Consider the following 23,750-nt stretch of genomic DNA (forward strand, 5'->3'; position numbering starts at 1 on the left):
TTCATACAACAAAATATTCTGGGGGCCATGAAATATTTGTGAAAATGTTTTTTTTTTTTTTTTTTTTTTTTGATTTCTGGCGGGGAATAGACATCTTAAAAAAAAAAAAAGGCCCACGGGGAAAGAGTAAAATCGTAATAATTTATTATTTTGATCAAATAATTGCATCCTTGCTGAGTATGCAGACTTCTTTAAAAAACGTTTTCAAAAATCGTACCGACCCCAAATTATTTGAACAGTGGTGTAAATGTAAGATAATTGACTGAAATGCCAGTATCTTCTATTAAAACAAACTTCTTATCAATGTACGACAGCTCAACAACTACCTCGGTACATACAGATGGGCAGTGACAGAGGGATCATTGTTACTGAGTGTAGCTGGCTCTGGTCTTTCCTGTCAAAACACACAAATGCTGAGGTAGCAGAGATACAGGCTGAGAGCTGTGTGCGAATGTGTTTGCATGCAAGGGAAAGTGTGCGTCTGTGAGAGAGCGAGGTCCGGCAGGATAAAGGGAAGAGATCATCCCATACCCTGTGCCCCCTAACCACCAGATCTTCCTGTTCCCCAACACACACACACACACACACACACATACATTCTCACGCCTTTTGTTACATCACAGCTCTTGATGAACGAAACATTTCAATGCCACATTACTCTTTGATTTCAGTCAGTCATGAACTATTCAATACTATTGTATATTTGGTGTATACACTCTTGCCCCTATGACTTGTTCCCCGATGTCTGTTAATGTCTGTGGCGCTGTGTGACGCCCACAGAGAGGCTATTTTTTGTGCTCTTACAACAAAGTGTGAAATTCTTCATCCTGTAGTTTGCATGTGGGGGTAGTTTTCCTCCAGGGTGACAGAAAAATACCTTTCATTTCTGACGTGCACTTTGCAGCTCCTCTCATACATTTTATATTTGGTTTGTTCCCATTTTGTTTTAAAGACAGCTTGATTATCCAGCAGAGTGATCCAAAGAGCATCACATATATATATATATATATATATACACAGTACATAAATAATAATATTTGATTTAAAAAAAATATAACAATATTTTAGTTAATATACTGTATATATAAAACATTTGAACATGTTCTCATCGTTTTGGAGCCCACTGTAGCTACTAAGTGCATGTGTGTTTGTGCACACTTGTGTGTGCAAGTGTTCTGTGGTATGCGCATCTGTGCGTGTGCAGCATTGCTTGAGGTTTTATCTAATCTTGCCAAAGGGATACCTCTTGCATTTACTGTAATGTTGCACATAAAGGGCTTTTGTGTTGAGAGACTCACCAGCAGGAACTCACCAATGTCCGTTAGGTAGGGATCTGTTTGTTTCGGTTTTTAAGTCAATGTGTCAGCGTGATACTGAGAGAACATGTCCTTACAAACCACTGTGGGCCATTAAAATCAATGCATAATAAAATAATTCATTCAAAAATTAAAAACATAGTATGTACACATTTACTAAATAAATGTTTGTGTGATGGATTGGAGTTAAAGGGATACTCCACTTTTTTTGGAAATAGGCTCATTTTACAACTCCCCCAGAGTTAAACAGTTGAGTTTTACTGTTTTCGAATCCATTCAGCCGATCTCCGGGTCTGGCGGTACCACGTTTAGCATAGCTTAGCATAGATCATTGAATCGGACAGGACCATTAGCATCTCTCTCAAAAAAATGACCAAAGAGTTTCGATATTTTTCCTAATTAAAACTTGACTCTTCTGTAGTTACATCGTACCATGAGTCCAGCAGGCGTAATGATATGACGCAGCGCCTGAAAATAGTCCCCAGCTCGGTAGACTATAGGGTCGACTATTTTCAGGCGCTGCGTCATATCATTACGCCTGCTGGACTCATGGTATGGCAGCAAAGTTTCAAAAAATTATTAACATGCCTACGACTTTTGCACAGTACTGTATGTGGAACATTCTTCGCATAAACCTCGAAATAGTTAATCGCATTGGGTCTCACATTTTTGTGACAGGTGCCGTTACCGCTGAGACTGTCTCATCTCGGATATGATCATTTTTTCTCTACCGTGGGAATAGAAGATGTATTGCTTTGTGTGCTTTGTCGATGGAAAACAGAGTGAGAAGAGGACAGGGCGTTCTGGGTTCCGCTCCAGTGGCCCTCCAGTCCTCTAAAGGCCGCCCTACAGCCCTGTCACTGCCGCAGTGATGTCATCACGGCAGCTGGTGCAACATGTTCTCTTTGTCTCCAGACTTCCTGCTGCGAGACGGCAAGCCCTCCTCTCCTCTCCTCTCCTCTCATTAACTTTCTTCCTTCCGTCTCCTCCTCTCTTTTGATCAATTATTGACCATGTGTTAATTATTGGCTTTTTTTTGGGAAATAACTAATCTAAACTTGCATTTTTTTAGAAATGAGAAGGTCAAAAGAGAGCGGCTCGGGAGTGTAGTCAGTGGGCGATGATGTCACTTGACCTCACTCTCACAGACTCTGACCAGACCACAGCTTGCGGAGGTTCAAGCACGCGTGTGAGAAAAAAGTAAGAGTGCTGCAGACGTGTCGGTTTCTGCAAGATCAAGGCCTTTGTTGACGTACACTTCTGCAATTCTCTCTCTCTCGACCTTTCCCTTATTCCTGTACGATAAGGCAGTTAAATATTAAGATTCTTTGAGGCAAATTTAAGTAATAGTTGCTCAGAAACCTGCCTTTTATTTTTATCAAAATAAATTATCTTTTGATCGTTTGACCCTTCAGAAACCATTCTAATTCGCTGATGTGGTGTTAAAGAAACACGTCTTATTATTATCCATGTTGAAAACAGTTGTGCTGCTTGATATTGATCAAAGTCCCTTTAAGGCAAGTTTAACTTGGCGGCCATCTTTGAAATGCCTCTCAGGCCCCGTCCACACTACTGCGTTTTCGTTTAAAAACGGAGACCTTTTGCTACGTTTGCACCTCCCATCCACACTAAAACGGCAAAAACGGAGACCCAAAACGGAGAAGTTTAGAAACGCTGCCGACCCGTTTTTCGTTTTGAATCTCCGGAGGGCGTTTTAGTGTGGACGGGTCAAAACGGAGGACTTTAGAAACGATGACGTAGTAGAGGCTCACGCTCGGATCTATGATTGGGTGTCATCAGTCATGGCGTAGGCTATATCTTTTCTAGCAGCTGTTGTGCAAGTAAATTCTGCATTTTACAATGCTAACTGCCTACATGCGCCGGAGGCAAGCTATTATTCGAGCGATCTGTGACAATTCCCGGTAAAATAGTGACAATGTGACAATTCCCGTGTGCAACTGACAATTCCCGATAAAATAGTTTACGTTTGACAATTCCCGGTATCGACCGTGTACATGGAGCGTCGGTTTTGGGTTAACCCGGGAAGAACCAGCGCATGGTGGGATAATTTTATCAATGAAGTTGTGTTTACACCGGCTCGCGCATGCCCAGTGTTGGTGAATGGTCACGTGATCCGCGTTTTCAGTCGTTTTAATGTGGACGGAGATCAATTCTAATACGCAGCTAAAACGCTGGTCTGGACGGAGATCGTATTCGTTTTAATTCTCCGTTTCTAAACGAAAATGCAGTAGTGTGGACGGGGCCTCAGGCTGCTGTTTCAGTCATGAAAGTACAGCTCCTATCTCTTTGAATTAGGGAAACATCAAATTCTCCAAAGCTGTTTACCAAGCTTACGATTACATTTCATATTCAAAATCACCAATGAAATCTGTTTCTTAATAAATTTAGTTTCTTATACTCAAATCTTAATCGTATTTTTTCAGGCTAATGTGCATTACATATCGCGTGTTGCAATTTCTCCCATTCACAAGTAATATGGGTGCAATGTCTTTGCATATCTAAAGTCTTTAATATTGACACATTTTTCAGGATTTTTTTTTTTTTTTTTTATTAAAAGAAAGTTGGAAAAGAACAGCATTTATTTAAAAAGAAAACGTTCTTAACATTATAAATGTCTTAACTGTCAAACTTTTGCACAGTAGTGTCTACTATCAAGACATGCTGTGTGGTTTTGATATTTTAAAGAGCCAATTGAGTCTGGATTAAGACGTTGTGCAGCCCCAGCAAAATAAGCCAGATCGTGGAAGTCTGGAGTGTTAAACCAACGTAGATATTACAACACTTTTAGCAGGTACAATTAATTTTTATTTGTGTGTTTCGTCCTTGTTTGTGTGTGTGAGCAGCTGGTCTGTCTTTTGGGAATCCGGCAATCTCTGGTCTGTGTTATCTGTTGTCCGAGGTGACGTCGAAATTTGGCTTGAAGCTCCTGTTGTAGCTTGTTGTTTGTTGGGGTCATCAAGGTTGCTAAGCTATCGAGGACATTAAAACTGTTATTATGAATATGGCTTTTCCATTACCACATAAATAAAACTGCCATTCAGGTAAAAGGTTGTTACATGCTTTTTCTGTAATTGCACTAGAGTCACTGTGACGGCGAGTTATTGCAATCAGTTTGTGCTGTGAATCATCTCCTGGTTAAGATTGTGGTTGGATCTTGGGTTTAGGACCTTGCTTATTGGCTCAGTCAGTTTAGAGGGAATGTTAACAGTCAAATATGAGCAGTAAATACAGAATATTTTAGCTTGAGACTGTGAGTGTGTAAGTTAGACAATAGGGGTTAAGCCAAATAAGAGACAATTGATGTCCTTGTCCATCACAATCTTTGTTTTTTCTTCACTTTTTCCTCTGTCTCCGTAGTAATGTGGAATTTACTTATAAATAATTAGGCTTTCATGCATCTGTTGCTGGCCATCATATATCAAGCGCTACACAGGCCCATTGAGAGAGACTACGAGGCAGGAAGATGGGACATCAGGGAGACAGTGGAACAAAGAGAGGATCATAGAGAAAGAAACATGGAGACAGAGGAGGGGGGTTATGAAAGGGAGCAGGGCTCAACTATAAGAATTTTTTTCTGGGCCAGTATTTCAGATTTGTACTTGCCCTGCCTATATTTTCAATGGTCCCAGGCCAAAAATAATGATAATGATGATTTATTTATTTTATTAAAATAATCTTATTTATTTATTTATTTATTTATTGATAATAATCCAAAAATATGCAGTACCTATACATTTTTTTGGGACAAAAGTAAGTATTCAAATAATTTTTTTATTTGTAAAGCGCTTTTCACAATCCATTTTGTTTCAAAGGAAATTAGGCTTTATTGTATGGAAGCTTGTTTCCGCCACAGAGTGAAAAATAAAAAAGGTAATTGCGACTTTTTAATCTCACAATTCTGACTTTTTTTTCTCACAATTGCAAGTTTACATCTCACAATTCTGACTTTTTATCTCAGAATTACGTGATATAAAGTCGCAATTGCAGGTTATAAAGTCAGAATTGCGTGATATAAAGTCGCAATTGTGTGTTATTAAGTCAAAATTGCGTGATATAAAGTCGCAATTGCGTGTTATAAAGTCAGAATTATGAGATATAAACTCGCAATTGCGAGAAATATACTTGAAATTCTGACTTTTTTTCTCAGAATTGCATGTTTATATCTCCGCAATTCTGATATAAAGTCGCAATTGTGTGTTATTAAGTCAGAATTGCATGATATAAAGTCGCAATTGTGTGTTATTAAGTCAGAATTGCATGATATAAAGTCGCAATTGCGTGTTATAAAGTCAGAATTGTGAGATATAAACTGTTCTGAGGTTAAAAAAAGTGTTTTTTCCCTTGGAATTGGACTTTATATCACAATTGTGAGTTTATATCTCACAATTCTGAGAAAAGATGTCAGAATTGCGAGATATAAACTCGCAATTATGTGTTATAAAGTCAGAATTGCATGATATAAAGTTTTGAATTTCACGCAATTCTGACTTTATATCACGCCATTCTGACTTTATAACACAATTGCGACTTTATTTCACGCAATTCTGACTTTATTTCACGCAATTCTGACTTTATATCTCGCAATTCTGACTTTATAACACGCAATTGCGACTTTATTTCACGCAATTCTGACTTTATAACACGCAATTGCGAGATGTAAATGTAAACTCGCAATTGTGAGATAAAAAGTCGCAATTATCTTTTAAAATGTTTTATTCTGTGGTGGAAACAAGCTTCCATAATACTGTGACATATATGGTTACTGTGATAAAATACTGTGAGATAAGATTTTGTTTATACCGCCCACCCGTAGTGCACACTCTTTATCCCTGTAAATCATTCTTGCATTTTTCATAAAAACTCATTTATATCAGCCATCATCTAGATAAGGTTACCTTTGTGCCATATTTAAATCAGCAGGATTTGCAACAAACTTTGTTCTGTACATCACATAAAACCAAATGTTTCAGTTTGCATAAAAATACATGATGCAGCTAATGTACCGACAAGGCAGAAGTGATCACACTCGTTGCTGAGCCTTGGGTACGCCAGCGTACAAGTTACAGTCCTCATTCGCCCCACTGTAATTGAGAGGCTTTCACAACTCTGTATGTGGCACAGTTTGTAAAGAACTCTGTGGGAAAGGCAGTGAAGGAGGGAGAGAGGAGCAGGATAAAGTTGAGCCCTTGTGTGGCTTCTTAAAACTAAATTTCATTGCATTATGTTAATGGGAATCAAGTGATTTTCCTGAAAGGTCACCTGTCAGCTGATGATCTTTAAAGGAATGTCCACGGTGGAATGTCAGAAAAGGCCCAGAATTGATGCGGTGTGGATTTGTGCTGACATGCACACAGTTTATCTTCTGGTAATGTGATCAGTGTTTGTTTTCTACAAGGGCAAAACCCACCACAACCGGAGCTACTGTATGTAAACACACACACACACACATATACATATTTAAAACTGTAGAAAAGTTCAATGACCCAGTAACATGTAATTTGCAGTTTGTGGTTTTTATTCCTGTTTGCTTTGAGACACTCTCTATGCTAGTGTACTCCATAATGTGGACAAAATTCACTTTAAACAGATAAACACAATTACACATTTAAAACTAGGGATGCACCGATACCATTTTTTCAGAATCGATCCGATCCGATACAAAAAAATTCTGAGTATCGACCAATACCGATCCAATACCAATACCAGTGCAGGTTTTTTTGTTTTTTTTTTATCAAGTAGAATTTCTATAACTCTGTGTTGAACTGATAATCACTATTTTGTGTGTTCAACACAATCTACTTAATACAGATAACTTAATTATAAAGAAAAAAAACAACAACAAAAAATATGAGATCATAATCTGACATAAATGCTATTATAAACTAGATTAGTGGATAATTCAACAGTAAAATTTAGTCTAGAAAAAGTACGAGTGCACAATAATTGTATAAAATCTGAAAATTTTGTGAAAAAAAAAAAAAAAAGTTTAGTGGGGAACAAATTAGAGACAATAAGTGTAACACTAAATCTGGTTAAACTTTACACATTGCTCTTTGTATTGTTGTAAAATACATTCATGAAAAACAAGATAACAAAAATATCATTTATTTTATATAGGCCTATAGCCTACTATAAAATTGAGACATTTTTTAAATGTATAGCACAGCTGTTTAATGAGGTAGCAACATATGATAGATAGGACCAAGAACGGCTATTAATAATCTTTCATTGCGTCACTGTATTATAATATGAAAGGCTTCAATACAGTGCGGCACACAGCGCTTATGCGCATCCCGAGCGCAGAATGATGCGCTTGAAGCAACACGAGTCACAGCGCGCAGCAGGTCGAGTCCGCATTGAAAAGTTTAAAGCACAAAGAAAATACATATTGATGCGTAGTCTATTATACAGTATCTATCTATGCAATAGTTTATTCAGCATTTTCTTTTAACAGTTTTAAATTTCAGTTACTGAGCGCGTGAAGAACAAATAGTGCTCTGACTTTACTCCAGTGTTGTGATCTAACAGACACCCGGTAGAAAGTAACATGATTAAGGTACAGCAATAAAGTCCAGCAAGATAAAGTTGTTTTATGCGAAACCATAAACTAGTAGCCTAGGCTATACGCATAATATCGGATTTGGATCGGCCTCCTCTGACCGATACCCGATCCGGCAAAAATGGCAGTATCGGAGCCGATACCATTATCGGATCGGTGCATCCCTATTTAAAACCAAACATACGGAGGACTGAACAGTACATTGAGTGTTATACATTGACTAATGCCTTGTGCATGTCACATTCCAACTATTGTCCCAGAACAAGAACATGATATTACAACTGATAACGCAACTGGAGCAAACACACCTCAAGTGCAGGACGTCTATAGGGTTAGGGTGAAGGGGTGAGAGCTGAAAATGAATAGATGTGTAAAAGAAAGTGGCAAACATACATTCTGCTTCGCCTTAAAATGACTGTGTGTTCTCTGTCTCTCTCTTCGCACACCACAGACCTCATGTATTTTTTTTGTCTTGTACAAAACATGTTTTTCAGCAGGAAACTTTTTATAGACAGTGCATCCATTCATACTCTCACAACCATGCGTTTGTGTGTTTGTGCATATTTGTATAAGTATTGCCTAATAAAAATAAGATCTTCTTTTATAACCCTTGTGCTTTGTTGTGTCGTTATCTAGAGAAGTTTCAGGTGAATAATGCTGGATAGTATAATAGGATAGTGCCCTATTACAGGAAAAAGAGCACTGTACAAACCCCACTTTTCCAAACTAAGCCAAGCTTTCACACTCTTTAAGGATTTAGCTTATCAACAGGAAATTAAGTTGTTTTCTTTCCCTCTTTCTTTCCAAAACTTTCTTCGGTCATCCTCTTTAGTTAACCTTTCACCTAGTTTTCTTTTTTTTTTAAGTTTTCTTGCTCTCAGTGGAATTTCTGCTGCATGTTTTTGGTCAGAAAGCTCGATTTAGTAGTTTGCCTTTCATTTGAAGTTCCCATGAGCCTTTGGGGTGCTAGCTGCTGGGCAAGTCATTTAGTTACAGGTGTTTGCTGCCATAGATGTGCATCGAATGGATAGCCGCACTTGCTTAAAGGGGTCATATAATGGTACATGCACTTTTACAAGTTGATTGTACTGAAATGTGTGTTGGCAGTGCCTGTACACAACCATCATATAATGATAAAAATCCATCCAGTGTTTTTTTTTTTTTAATCTCCTTATATGTTTTCCCCCGTCTCAAATCAAGCCGTTTGATTTTGTGACGTCACAAAATCGACGCCCCTCCCACGATTGTTGATTGACAGCAGCGTTTCAACACAGACCCGCCCTCGCTCGTGAGCGAGCTGTCTGTCATCATAGTCCGCGCAACAGCAATGCTTTCATGTTTGCGCGAATCCTTTCACCAGACTGCTTTATAAACGAGAACATTGAAAAAGGTATTAGCTCCTGCGTTGTTTATGTGCCTAATGACTGTCATAAGCTGTGTTTGAAATCACTCCCTATCCACTATATAGTGCACTATTTATGGTGTCGGCCATTTTGTAGTGGTGTTCGAATTCTGAGTGAACGACATCATTCCCTACATTTGTTCACTACTTTTACCCACAATCCTCTCTGAATTTGAGTGTACATCCGATGTACACTTGCTGAGACACTATTTCCCACAATCCAACACGATAAGGCGATAGAGCGCGACTGAAAAATAAACAACAATGTCACCATGGCAACGGCGCACGCGAGATAGAAAACAATCATTTATAAGACCTGGTTATTTATTTATATATATACCGTTATATCTATATTTGAATAAACAAATGTATTGTGTAGTGTTTTGTTCTCTTTTATTTTCACATGTAAATGTAAAAAGTAAATAAATATGACAAGCAAGTGTTTTTATTATCTTTTTTTTTATATATCAAATAACGCAATAAACGTGAAAAATACATACATACAATTGTTACATACAATTCATACAGCCAAAAAAGGAAATATTGAAGATGGGTAGGTAATGTTTATGATGAAATTGTCCGTGCTCTTCGGCGCGTGATAATTATGTCAGCGTCCGAATTCGCTCACTCATTTTCATTCACTCTTTGCTGATGTAGTGCACTCAACTGCCATTCACTATGTAGGGATTAGTGAATGAGTGAACGAGTGAGCGGTTTCAGACACAGCTACAGTCTCACAGACTGGTTATTTTTTAAACAGATCAGTAAAATGTTAGTGCTTCAGCCCTGACAGTTGTACCTAACACTGCATAGATAACGTTACGCGTCACGGACAAGCCTACATTTACCGGAAAAAGGTTTTTCGTGACCATTAGCTGTAACATCAATCTGTCAATGAACTAACGTATACATCAGTAAACACATAGCGTTCGTACCTCACTACTCTACCCTGCCAGTACACACAAAGATAGATCAAAGTGACATTACGTTAACCGACCATTCAGAAACGTCCTGTTTTCCAACTCCGGTTCAAACTGATACGGTTGCACAGTGTCCTCAGAGACTCCCGCTGCCATTCTTCAAAATATAACGTTACCCTCAACTGTTGTCAAGGCAACACTCCACGTGTGTTGTTGTGGCAAAACGCCCACAGGACAGAGGGGCGGGGTGAGCAAAGCTTATTATCATTTAAAGACACATGCACTTAAACGGCGTGCTGAAACCAGAGCCAAAAATTGCATTATATGGCCCCTTTAAAGCATTATGCAGTGAGCAGCGTGTCAAAACAACCGCTCACACCACAAGCACTCAGGGTCTATAATGGTAATGATCTTTCAGCGCTACATCGTCTGATATTTTAATCTAGAGCCAAACTTGCTTCATTCAAGCCTTTCCCGTACCATGCAAGTTGCTTATCTCTCCCGCTAAAGACGTAAAGTGCCACATTAAGAGCTGCAGATGACGTGGTTATTTTAACACGGTGGGCCTAACACGAGAAAAATAGATAGGCCTAATTTTGCTAAAACGCTGCAGAAAACGAGAATGTAGCAAATATAATTATTTCTGTCTTGTCATACAGATGAATCCGGCCATTTGACTAAACCAGGGGCCAGTTTCACAAAGATAGACTTTGACTATGGCTTAGATGTAGTAGATAGTCAGACTTCAGATAGACATCAAAATTAGACCATTGCACAAAGCACTTAAGACTCTGACTATCTTAAGTAGGACTACACTGCAATGCATTCTGGGTAAAATAAGACACTTTTCAAAACAAAAAACATGGCGGATCGAGTAAGCGCATTCAACCGTTTAGTGCGGTTTACCCCAGCGGGAAATATGTGTTTGTTGGAGGAGTATAACAGTTACAAGGACATTTTACTTGGGAAATTTAGCGGAGAATGTAGTAACAAGAAGAAATGTTTAAATTATGAGCCATTTTCCCTTTTCTTTTGGCTGTTTGTAATGTAACTGATTGTTACTGCTTAGACCTAAGTTAGCCTGGGGGTAAGGGGTCAAATTTTTTTGGTCTAAATTAAGTCAGTTGAGTAAAGTCTATAGTCTATGAGTAAATATTAGACTTTTCTAACACTATAGACCGGTCTAAAATAGCTTTGTGAAATCGGCCCCAGGTTTGGGACAAGTTAACGCGTGGCGCCTTTAGACGTTTTTTTTTTCTTTTTTCTTTTCTCTCCATACATCTCCATACAAAAATGCATTGTCCGGACCTCCTCTGGGAAGAAAATATAGACCTCTTGGAACTTTAATTGAATACCCCTGTACTAGTGGATCACTAAATAGTAAATACACATGTGGGTTTGTTTGAATGGGTGTGTGTGTGTGTGTGAGTGTGTGTGTGTGTGTGTGTGTGTGTGTGTGTGTGTGTGTGTGTGTGTGTTTGTTCATTGACCATGGCCATTGCTCATTGTGAAAAGAGGTTGTGGCCCTTGTAAAGGGGGGTTTGCATTGTCTGATTATTTCCTCAGAGAATCCCATAGGACAGTCTTGTCTCCCCCCTTAGACAGTACGGGACCAAGGACAGTCTGGTTGCTAGAGTTCAGCACAAAGGTTATGAAAAGAGCAATGCACATTTACCTATCATTTCTATTCCTCAAGCTGTGGAGGAGACGTTTGAGAAGAGAACGATAGATTTAGAAATCCAAACACAGCCCTTCATGAAGGGCATATTTATTGCTTATTTTCTTGCCTTTGTCTGCAAATCTTATCTATATGGTGTTTGCTCTGATTTTTTTGTGATAAAACTGTCAGCAACCATAAATTGCAGTACATCTACATACAATAAGCATATTTACACTACCATTCAAAAGCTGTGTTACGTCTGAAAGAAATTAATAAAAGGTTTTGATCAAAAGTGACAGTAAAGACATTTATAACGTTACAAAAGATTTCTATTTTAAATAAATGCTGTTCCTTTGAACGTTCTATTCATCAAAGGATCATGAAAAAAAGTATAATGGTTTCCACAAAAATATTGAGAGCAGCACAAATATTTTCAACTGTGATGATAAGAAATGTTTCTTGAGCACCAAATCAGCATATTAGAATGATTTCTGAGCTATGACTATGAAGACCAAGTAAAATTGCAGAGTTTATTTTGGTATCCACAACTTCCACAGGTTCTGTTCTCTTTGAGAACTATTTTTTCAGTCTGTTTGGACGCTGATGATTGACGCTTGCAGCTATAATATATATTTTTTCATCTTGATAATTTTCCACACTAAAATTCATGACCCAGTTGACTATAATGGGTGTGTATTTTCCACTGTCGCTACTTGTTTTCTTCCATGGCAGGTTGTTACAGCTTGATTTGCTTTCTCACAGATCCTGTATCTTCTTTAGAAGTGCTGTGTTTGTATATAGTTTCATTTGGCCGTTGCTTGACAAATCTAGTCTTTCCTGCAGCTGACCATGGCTCCTCTAAATGGGCTCCCCAACAGTCGGCCATGTATATGAAGCCAGTGTGTTCATGGACATCATATGTTCTCATTAAATTTATTGCGAAAGCATGTCCAGAACCAAGTTTAACACTTCTCTCAGGCATTCAGAGTTTTTGGCTCATGTGTACACTATACATTTCACTCTTCGTAATTTGAGTATTTATAGTATTTTTATAATTTATAATTTCTTGACATGTTGTTCAGTTCAGTTTATGAGTCTGTCAATGATTTATCATACTGATTTAACCCCCCCCCCCCCCCCCCCCCCCCCCGTCTCACTTTTGCAACATGTTATTCAGTCAACGAGCTGCTAGGAGAACCTGTTTCTCCTCTTCTCTCGGATGGAAGGATAAAAAAGAATGAGTCGTGAGGGGGTGGTGTGGGTGCTTAGGGGGAATTTTTGGCCCACTTCCTTATTTTGTCTTCATAAATAACAGTTTTCCTTAACTTCTTCTCTCTTTTGCAAGTTATAGCAGTGGAACAACAGTGATTCTGCTAAAAAGAGAAGAAGTCGTTTCGAAACCTTCAACTGTAAAATATATGAGTTTGACTGTGTCTTGGCATAAAATAGTCTCACAAAATCATTCTATCAATATTAGTTCTGGTCTGTCTATAAGTCAGTAGCCGCGTTTCCATTACCCTTCAAATTGCGCAAATTGAAATTGCGAATTGAAAATACGGCCAATGGAAACACGTCAATTTCGCGAAAACTCCCATTTATCGCAAAAAAGTTTATACGTTCGCATGAGGAGGTTTTTCAGGCAATTCGAAAAATAAATATTTCGCAAAACTGCAATGGAAACAGTTTTTGTGCGTTTACAGGTCACCTGACGTAGATGACGCGGTGTGTTTGGACAGAAGACAAGACAGAGTTCTTTATTAAATTCATATAAGACAAAATAATTACAGGAATAATGGATTCTAAACCTCAAATAAATGCCACGATCAAGACCTCGAAGCAGAAATGAGGGAGAAACACCCAGAAACACCTCATATGTGCCGCTCACAAGTATAATAAGGGTCGTTCCTTACCATTAACACTTGGAAAACACACACACATCTCCTTCGATTAATAATAATGGCCAGTGCGGTGGCTGGGATATAGTACATAAACCTCCCAACGTCCGTCACCATGATTTTTGGAATGATTTTACTTATCGCGAGAGGAAAAAATTAAGTTTTAGTCGCATAACATCGGTCAATGGAAACGCCGTCATTTCGCAATAGTTTTTTGTCGACATTTAGAAAAAATCGCAAAAGTTTTGCGCAGATCTGTAATGGAAACGTGTTATCTATATTTTTCTAATTATTTATGTATGTTATTATTTCATTTCTTTATTTAACCATTAATTTATTATTTTCATGTTATGGCAGATAACTGATAAATGGCAGACATTATACATTAAAATGTAGTACTCTTTTGTCTGAATACATAAAAAAAAAGTTAAAAAAATTAATTATACAAACTAAAATCAATCATTTTAAATGCTAAAAATGAATTTAGGCACCACAACATTATAATGTGCAGAATGAAAAATTTATATTTATTTTGAGATTTGCTAAAGATTGCTTGCATGAGTCCATTATTAATTAACTGCTCAGCGAAAACAAATTGCACAAAATAGCTTTAGGTGTGTGAATAGAACAAACAGAACTTATTAGATCATTAAGAAAAAACAAACACATAATAAGCAGAAACTGTGAGCCTGCTCGCCCTGAATTGTTTACATACATATGTGACTGACTTGCAGTATAACTGCTATGCATGTTTGTGCACATGTTCTATTTCTATGCAAATGTGCTTCAACTGTGTGCTCTGAGGAACTCACAGTGTTCTTGTGTCATTTGTACTGTACTTGTGCCGTGACGTTCTGAATCATGAGGAAGAGAGAGAGGCTGTGTGTGTTTGTGTGTTATCCTGTAAAGCTTTATACCTGAGTGCGTTAAACAGATCCTAATTGCATTACTTTTCGAGAAAGAGAGAAAGGGCCGTGTGCAGAGGTTTTTAGTGCTTGTAAATTATTTCCTTCTTTCAAGGATGGAAATTTCTACTGCTGGGGAAGGGGAAATCTGGGACTATGCAGTCTCTGCTGGCCTGTACAGGCCTTTCATAAACAATGAAATATTAAGGGGTTTCATTATGACTGTGGCATGGCCCGAGGCCCAGGTCTAGGTGGTTTTGTTTGGCAGTCCGGTTGCGCTTGGGCCTCATCTGATATTGATGAAGAAAAAAAATTGTTCAAGGGAGCTTTTTAATAGGAGCTTATGATGCTGCGATGTTATTGGGCAGCAAATGCGCTTCTTTTCACCACTGCAGTTCTTACGAATTTCAGATTATCTATATCAGTCTCAAACAATGGCTCTGTTCCAAAACCGACATAGAGGCAGCTGCCCTCTGAGGCAGTACTCTAACTGTTACTGAACTGGAACCTCATAAATGACTGATTTGGAATGTTCTAGATACTTTCACCCAAAAAGTAAATCATCATTTAATCACCCTCATGGTGTTCTAAACCTGTGTGACTTACAAAAGATGATATTTAAAAAAATATTGGTAACCAAACATTTTCAGTGACCATTGTATGGCAAATAAACAGACAAACAGAAACGAGAAAGTCATACAAGTTTAGAACAAGTTTGATTTAATTCGTTGTAACACGAGGAATGATGCAATACTCTAATATGCATTAACACACATACTTAAAGGGGACATAACACACAGTTTCTGCCAATCTCATGTTAATCTTGAGTACATATAGAGTAGTATTGCATCCTTCATATCTCTGAAGAGTCTTTAATTTTATCAGATTTATAAAAGACAAACACAGAGTCTTTCCGAAAACAGCGGAGCTCCTGGAGGCGTGCTGTGGGCAGGAGCTAAAGAGTCACGCACTATCCCTGGATAACTTTTGATTCACTATACGTTCGTGTTGTTTATATCATATGCACTTTGCCAACAAACCACAGACATTTTATGTTACTTTACCGTCCTGCAATTCCGACTCATGATGACAGGGATATTTTAGCTCTGGGACTGCTCCATCTTTCAGTTTCAAGCGATCTGCAAATCCAGTGTGGAACTGGGCCTTGTTTATAAAACATTTGTTACCGAAATGCCGGGAACAAACAAACCGTTCCCCAAAACGCTGGGTTCTTTGGGAAGCTGAACAAGGTTATCTTTCCCTCACTACCAAAAACACACTTCTTTGGTGGCATTGTTGATTTCGTGGTCTGACGAATCCTGAAGGAGTGTATTTGACACAGAAATACTAATTTTTTTAAAACTTTTGACCATGTTTAGCATGAGAATCCAACTCTTTAACAGTGTAAATAAGTCAGAATGCATGAAATAGCATTAGACATCCCCTTGATGGCATTTTTGTTGATTGTCATTAATAAACTTGTTTTAGTATTTGCATTGATGCTTTTCATTATTATAAGACAATTAAGCTTATTTATACAACTATTAAGAAGGAAAATTATTTTCATGACATTGTTCTTGGGATTCATGCAGGTAATATTCTTGTATAATGGAAGGTCGGACTGTTCATGGAAAATGTATTTACGATAACACTTTAGTTTAGGGTCCAATTCTCACTATATACTTGTTGCTTATTAGCATGCATATTACTAGGATATTATTAGTACTTATAAAGCACATTTTAATGCCTTATTCTGTATGACCATATTCTACATCTCTAATCCTACCCAATACCTAAACGTAACAACTACCTTACTAACTATTAATAAGCAGTGATTAGAAGTTTATTGAGGCAAAAGTCGTAGGAAATAGTTCGTTAATAGTGAGAATTGGACCCTAATCTAATGTGTGACCGTATTTACATTATAACAATATTCATAAAACTAGGAGCAGTTGAATTGATATTTATTAGATTAGAATATGTCTCCAGTTCATCCTGTCATTTATTATCTGCTGTCCAGTGAATTGAGCGACTGTGAATATGTCATGTTTAAAGTCTCTCTCCTCAGGTATGATGTTGTATGATCACATTATTGTTTTTATAGACTGGTTATGTAAGGTGTAATAGGTTGACTGAACAGACAGGCATTCAAAAGATCATGTTACCTTTCCACAGCTGTTAACTGTGGATAATAAGAAGGATGATAAAAAAAAGTCTATGTCTTTGTTAGATATTTATTTTTGTTTTGAGGAACAGTATTCTGTGGTCTAAATGAGGAAGTGTTGTTTTGTTGAGCCTGTCGCACCGCTGCCCGTAAGGAAGCAGTATGTCCAAGGTACGGTAATGACTTGAGATATAGTGATTTGAATAAATCATCATATTCACATGACAGTTCAGTCAAGGGCTCATGCTGGGTAATATTCAGTTTTGATGGTAAACCACTCATCTTTATCAGTCATGACCACTAAACCTTATGTATTGATCGTCACTGTTATAAAGCAAAGTCTGCTTGGGTTTCACATCAAATGATAAGGGAAAGTCTTTAATTCTGTGGCACTGTGGTTTGTGTTGTGCTAAAGATAGCTGAAAAGGAGGTTTATTTATGTTAGATATACGTATTGAATTTTGTGTGAGCGCTGTGCCCCGTGTATTTTAACAGCTGTGAGCACTCCCTGTTAACATAACATCCACGGGAACTTTGGCTTCCTCGTGAGCAAAGCGGGCAGCAGATCTGCGGCTATACAGCAAAAGAGGGAGAGCGAGACATATAGAAAGAGAACAGAGAAAGAGATTTTTTTTTAATGTTTTTTCTGTATAACATTGGCCTCAAAAAGCATTTGGACACTTAAGCCAGAGTTCAAATTCGAAAAATATCTAAATGCCATTGTTTTAAACCTTATTAGTAGTATTATTTGACCTTTATACAAGCTAAAACCATTACAATAGTGACTAAAAGAAGTAAAGTTAGTTCTGAGAAAAAGACTTGCTGCATTCATTTGCAGATACCAGTTAGTATACCAGTTAGTTTGATATTTGATATATCTAATGCAATGTCTTTCAGATACTTAAATGTGTGATTCCAGACACCTTTTTAGAAACACTGTATATGTTTGTGTTGCTTGTGAGGGTGTTCACTAACATTCAAAAGTTTGGGGTCGGTAAGATTTTTTTAATGTTTTGGCTGCATTTATTTGATCAAAAATACAGTAAAAACTGTAAAATTGTGAAATATTATTAACATTTCAAATGACTATTTTAATATGTTTTAAAGTGTAATTTATTCATGCAATATTTTAATCCAGACTTCAGTGTCACATGATCCTTCAGAAATCCTTAAATGCTGATTTGGCACTCAAGAACTATTTCTTATTATTATCAATGTTGAAAATAGTGGTGCTGCTTAAAGGATTAGTTCACCCCAAAATGAAAATTTCCTAATAATTTACTCACCCCAATGCCATCCAAGATATCCATGTCTTTCTTTCCTCAGTGGGAGAGAAATTATGTTTTTTGAGGAAAACATTTCTGGATTTTTCCTCTAACAATGGACTTCATTGGTTACCATCGTTTTTAAGTCCAAATCAATGCAGTTTCAAAAGTCTTTGAAGTGTTTAAACGGGCTGTACGCGAATTGAGTTGATCAACAAATGGACAGGGAACTACGTCATCACGTTGAAAGGTCACGCCGGCGCCGGCGGAAGTACCGCCCCACTGTTTACAATGCGACCGTACGTAGGAGGATAGTTCAAATATTATTGTTTGCTATTATATATGTAGTAATAGTATTCAGTGAATATGAATATGAATAGTATATGAATAACATTCTGATGAATATGAATAGTAGTTCAAATAGTATTGCCGGCGCCGGCGTGACCTTTCAACGTGATGACGTAGTTCCCTGTCCGTTTGTTGATCAGCTCAATCCGAACTATGGAAGGTAAAAAGTCTATAAATTATAAAAAAAAAATTGAAAATGACCTATCGTTTCGCTAGATAACAACCTCTTCTTCAGCTGTGATCGCGTACAGCCCGTTTAAACACTTCAAAGACTTTTGAAACTGCATTGATTTGGACTTAAATCAATGGTAACCAATGAAGTCCATTGTTAGAGGAAAAATCCAGAAATGTTTTCCTCAAAAAACATAATTTCTCTCCCACTGAGGAAAGAAAGACATGGATATCCAGGATGGAATCGGGGTGAGTAAATTATTAGGAAATTTTCATTTTGGGGTGAACTAATCCTTTAATATTTTTGTGGAAACAAAAATAATAATACTTTTTTTTTTTGGCTGATTTGATGAATAGAAAGTGCAAATGACCAGCATTTATTTGAAATAGAAATCTTTTGTAACATTTTTAATGTCTTTACTGTCACTTTTGGTTAATTTAATGCATTCTTGTTAAATAAAAGTATACATTTTCTCACTGACCCAAACTTTTAAATGGTAGTGTACTCACAGGACACGTTCTTGCATTCAAAAACAGCTAGACAAAATGGAATGCGTCAGGTTGGTACTATTTTTAAGTTGTTCATGGTGTGAGATACTAAAGCTGAGAGGCACAACATAATGGCCAAAGATGTCATCTGATTGCTTTCCAACATAGACGACGGATAGAAAATAGCACAGGAATGCAGGAGCTATGTGTACACCCCCCTTAAATGTTGCTGTTGTTGTGACAGCCAGTGCATGTTGTTTTCTTTGCATGATTATTTACTTTTTTCTTATTAATATTTCATTGTTATTATGTTGCCATGGGAAAGGTAAAAAACTGCTAGCCGGTAGAAACAATAGGCTACTTATTGTTGAGTCCTGAGTGTATGCTTATGCGTGCTAACATGCTCTGTAGTTTGTGCTTTGGGAGTGCCATTTCCTCTGACTGTCTGGATGTGTATGTGTGTACATTTGTATCGGTGTTCCAAGTGGACCGCACCTCTTTCAGGAAGACAGATGCAAGACTGAGCTGCTCCAATCAGCCCGGTTCCCAGAATACCCAAGCTAAATCCAAGTACTAGACTGAGAGAGAGGAACATGGGAAGTTGAGTAGGAGAAATGACCAATGACAGAGGATATAAGGATGAAAGAGTGAGAGGAAAGGTGGATCTTATAATGGAGGAAAGCGCTTGTTGAATGGTATGAAAATTGTGTTTAGTGTCATGAAAAGAGCTATTGAGCTTGAGCACAGTCTTCTGACAGTCATTGAACTCACACTGTAATGCAAGTTCGTTGACCCCCACCAGGCAAAAGACGCTCACTCAGAAGACATACTGTATAAACAAGGTTCAAAATAAATGCTGAAATGGCAAGTTAATAAAATGGAACAGCAATATAATACTGTATGGCCTTGTCTCACAGACAAGGCTTAGATTAAGCCAGGATTAGGCCTTAGTTTAATTCGGACATTTAAGTATCTTTTATAAAAGTGCCTTTGAAAAAATCTTGAGACAAAACAATAGTAAATGAGGGGGTAAATGAGTTAACTGTAAGAATGATAGTTTGACATTTGTTGATTCATATCAAAGTCTACTAAAATAAAAATGATGTCCCAACTTCTGTTCTGCATCTTCTAAAGACCTTCACCTTATGAGAGAACGATGTGGAATATGTCTTGCATTGGCCAAAGTAAATTGCGTCGCTTCGTAAAATTGAGGTTAAACCGCTTAGGTCACATGGATTACTTCAATTATGTCTTTACTATCTTTCTGGGCCTTGAAAGTGGGACAGTAGTTGCATAGGCTGCCAATGGAGGGACAGAAAGCTTTCATATTTCATTCAAAAGATCTTCGTGTGTGTACCGGAGATGAACGAATGTCTTACGGGTTTGGAACGACATGAGGCTGAGTAATAAATTACAGAATTTTTTGGCTGAATTAAACCTTAAAAGCAACCGAGGTTAAGGAAATTTTCTTCATAAACATATTGTCATCTCTTTATTGCAGTTCTTATGGGTCACACATACAGTAGGATACTTGCATCGATCTATGGAACAATGGGGACATGTTCGGGCAGGTCACGACTGCTTCATTTGTTCATGTATTTACAGTGAAAAGATAATAGCAAAGTGAAACAATCAGAGTTGACTAATATGCTAAATTAAGTGATTACCGGGAAGAAAACAAACTGAGAAAAAGAAAGCCCCTAGTCTACTGCAGAATTAGTGTTTATTTGCCTGTTCCTCTTCCCTGCTGTAATATTGTTTAATATCTTTGTTTAATACAGACAAAATAAGACTTTAATCATTGTCAGAGTGAATGACAATAAATGCTCAGTGTGGGTCTTGAAAAGCACATCTTCCCCTTCTTTTTATTATTATATTTTTTCCCATTGTGGTTATTGTCACACCATATGGTCTAAAGTTCAAGGCTGCAAAGACTTTAGTCGACTTGCAACACTTTTTCTGCATACAAATCAGCAGATACATTCGGCCATAAAAACATATCACTCCTAGACATTGAATAGACTGAGAAAAAACTTCATTTTGAAGTTAGACTACTTTTTTTTCTTTCAGAGGCGCTATGGTGGGGGAGTGAGGGTGAAAAAAACAGATTGGACCCTGAAACTGTTGTTCTGCTTTCTGATTGGCTGACTCCTGTTGCTAGGCTTGTCTTTTGTGTTTTTTTCAGTCTTTCTTCCCCCTGTTCTCTGATAGGTCAGGATGGAACTGGTTCAGACCAGGGCTGTGTCAGGCAACTTTTCTGCCACTTGTTGAACATCCGAAAGCTTGTGGTTTTAGCGTGGCTGCTCGTTCAGCACAAGAAAAACAACAGCGCAGAGACACACATTCACTCAGAGAAGCACTTCTACAAACACACCCTGTTACTCAGAAAGCATTCGCACATAATGAAAACATTTTCACCAGGGGAAAGTCACGAACAGAGACAGAGTTATTGGAAGATGATGGCTGCTTTTGTCACAGCTTTAAGAAATCACTTTTTAAATCTTTACATTCACACATAGTCTTAAATGAACATGGCTTAAACCTGAACTTTCACACGTGAGGAAATACTAAAGAGATTTCCACAGCTGGAATTGCAGTCTCTCGGAATTTTAGAAGTTTTGAAGTTTTATCTGATAAATAAAAAATATGAAAATGTTTTGTATGAAGATAATCCATAAAAGTGAAAAAAAGCTTGACGCCGTTGAATGATTTCCTTGATTGACATGTTTTACTGGTGCAAAAAAAAATGAAATTTGATAGTTTGTGTATTCTTCAAAGTAGATGTGATGCATATGTCCAGACATGTTCCTCTTGTACTATGCTTAAACGACTCCAATAATACAACCGAAAAAACGATTTAAAATAACTAAAGCTTTCTGTCAGCTATTTTGAAAGCTTTTATTTGTAGTTGTTTGTATTTTGCATGTGACTGGAGTACTACTAACCCCTTTTTGCAGTCAATTTCCACTGTAACATTAGTGCTCTGCTCCAACTAAGCAGTCGAGCCCAGCGTTATGATACGATGTGGGTACAGTAAAGCCTGAAATTTGTTCTCATATTAGAGTTTTTGGCTCTTTTTAATAAAGAGAGGAAAGGGTGCCCTGTGGGTGCAAGGCAAACGCTGACCATTCTCTTCTGTAGGTTTGCTGAGCCATAGGGCTCAGTGGGCCTGGTTAACCACCCCCTTTCACCAGAGAGAGTGCTGACTCCTGCTCTGGTCTGTTTACACCCCCCCCGATGTAGGACGGTCCCTTCAGACACAATGAACATGCTGAATAGCTACTCTTCATCAAATCCAAACGCTTTGACAGTCTTCTGCTCGTGCAAAGGACTTTAATTCATGTTTGTTGGACTTTATTACTCCACAATATATTACACAATCTAGAAGTGTGCCTTGGTTTTCACCCTCCCCCACCCCCTCGCCCCACCAAAATAATCAATCTCTAAGCCAAAAGCGTCACTTTATCTATCAGGTGCCTTGACTTGTCCCCTGTGGGGGATATTAAGCCGAGGGCTGGAATTGATCTTGGCTTGTTTTTCACTGTAGTCCATGCCGTCATCCTAATTCTGGTTGCAGGGTTTGTTTACTGCAGTACTCATTTGCTCAAGGAAAAACATCCCCTCCCACTTGCTTGGGCTACTTGGGCAATTGGAACTGCAGGAGGTAACAATGTCATATATAGACTACTAGACAAATCAAGATAATGTAAATAGGTTTATTGGAAGACAAAGTTAAGTCTGTTAAGTATTAACCAATGTTAAAAAGCTTCCATCCATGTTGGATAGCAACAGTTCATAGACTGTTTGCATATTGATCAATAAAATAAATAAATGTTTTAAATGTTCGCCCAAACAAACTAAATTATGTCATCATTAACTTTCACTCACTTTGTTCCAAACTTGTACACTTTCTTCAGTGAAACACGAAAGAAAATAGGCAGAATTTGAAGCACCGGTGGACTCTCAAGTTCATTGCATTTCCCCCCACACAAAGTAAATGGCTGTCGTTCTGCCTTAAACGTAACATTTTCACAACAGAAACAGGCAAATCGGTTTTTAGCTTCATGAGGGTGTACAAATGATGACAGAATTTTCTTTTTTGCGGTTTGAGTCCACTCTAGGAGCAAGTCGCTCGTTTAACCCCGCCCATTTGTCACTGATTGGACAACGTAGGTTGTTTTCGCAACGCGATTGGCTCTTGGGCGCGTCAGTTATGTTTACAGCCTGTTATTTTACCACAAGAGGGCTAGTAAAGAGTGGGTATTCTGCTCCGGAGCTTCAACAGCTGAAATGAACGGGTAGTGTAACCCAAAGCTTCAAGGAACAACGGGAGCTAAAGCAAATGCAAGATAGCCGCTCTAATTTTTTTAATTAGAAGCAGAAAAGAGCAATATGAGGCACGCATCGGCATCTAATGAAACTATTGAAAACTCCTCTCTCACCATGACTGACGTGTTTAAAATGTGCACACAGTGCGAGCGGCACAGTAAAAAGGTAAGAAAAGCGGATAAAGAGTTTGACATCGAGTTTAACTAATGACAGATGTATTTTTCGTTAGCCTGTTTCGTTCGTGTACTTTTTTCATTGATTTTTAATAACGTCCGTTCGTCTGGTACATCTGCTGCAGTGCAGTCA

The 23,750-nt window shown here is 37.9% G+C and overlaps 1 protein-coding gene across 1 annotated transcript in view; it reads left to right on the forward strand.

Moving 5' to 3' along the window:
* Nucleotides 1-23,354: 23,354 nt before the first annotated feature.
* sesn1 (sestrin 1) overlaps nt 23,355-23,750 on the forward strand; it is a 6,478-nt gene continuing 6,082 nt past the window's right edge. Inside the window, exon 1 of the mRNA XM_084432586.1 lies at nt 23,355-23,609. Within this exon, the coding sequence (XP_084288712.1) occupies nt 23,508-23,609 (102 nt within the window). The 5' untranslated portion in view covers nt 23,355-23,507. The remainder of the gene's footprint in view (nt 23,610-23,750) is intronic.

This window comes from Rutilus rutilus (genome assembly GCF_951802725.1).
Source record: "Rutilus rutilus genome assembly, chromosome: 15".
NCBI lineage: Eukaryota > Metazoa > Chordata > Actinopteri > Cypriniformes > Leuciscidae > Rutilus > Rutilus rutilus.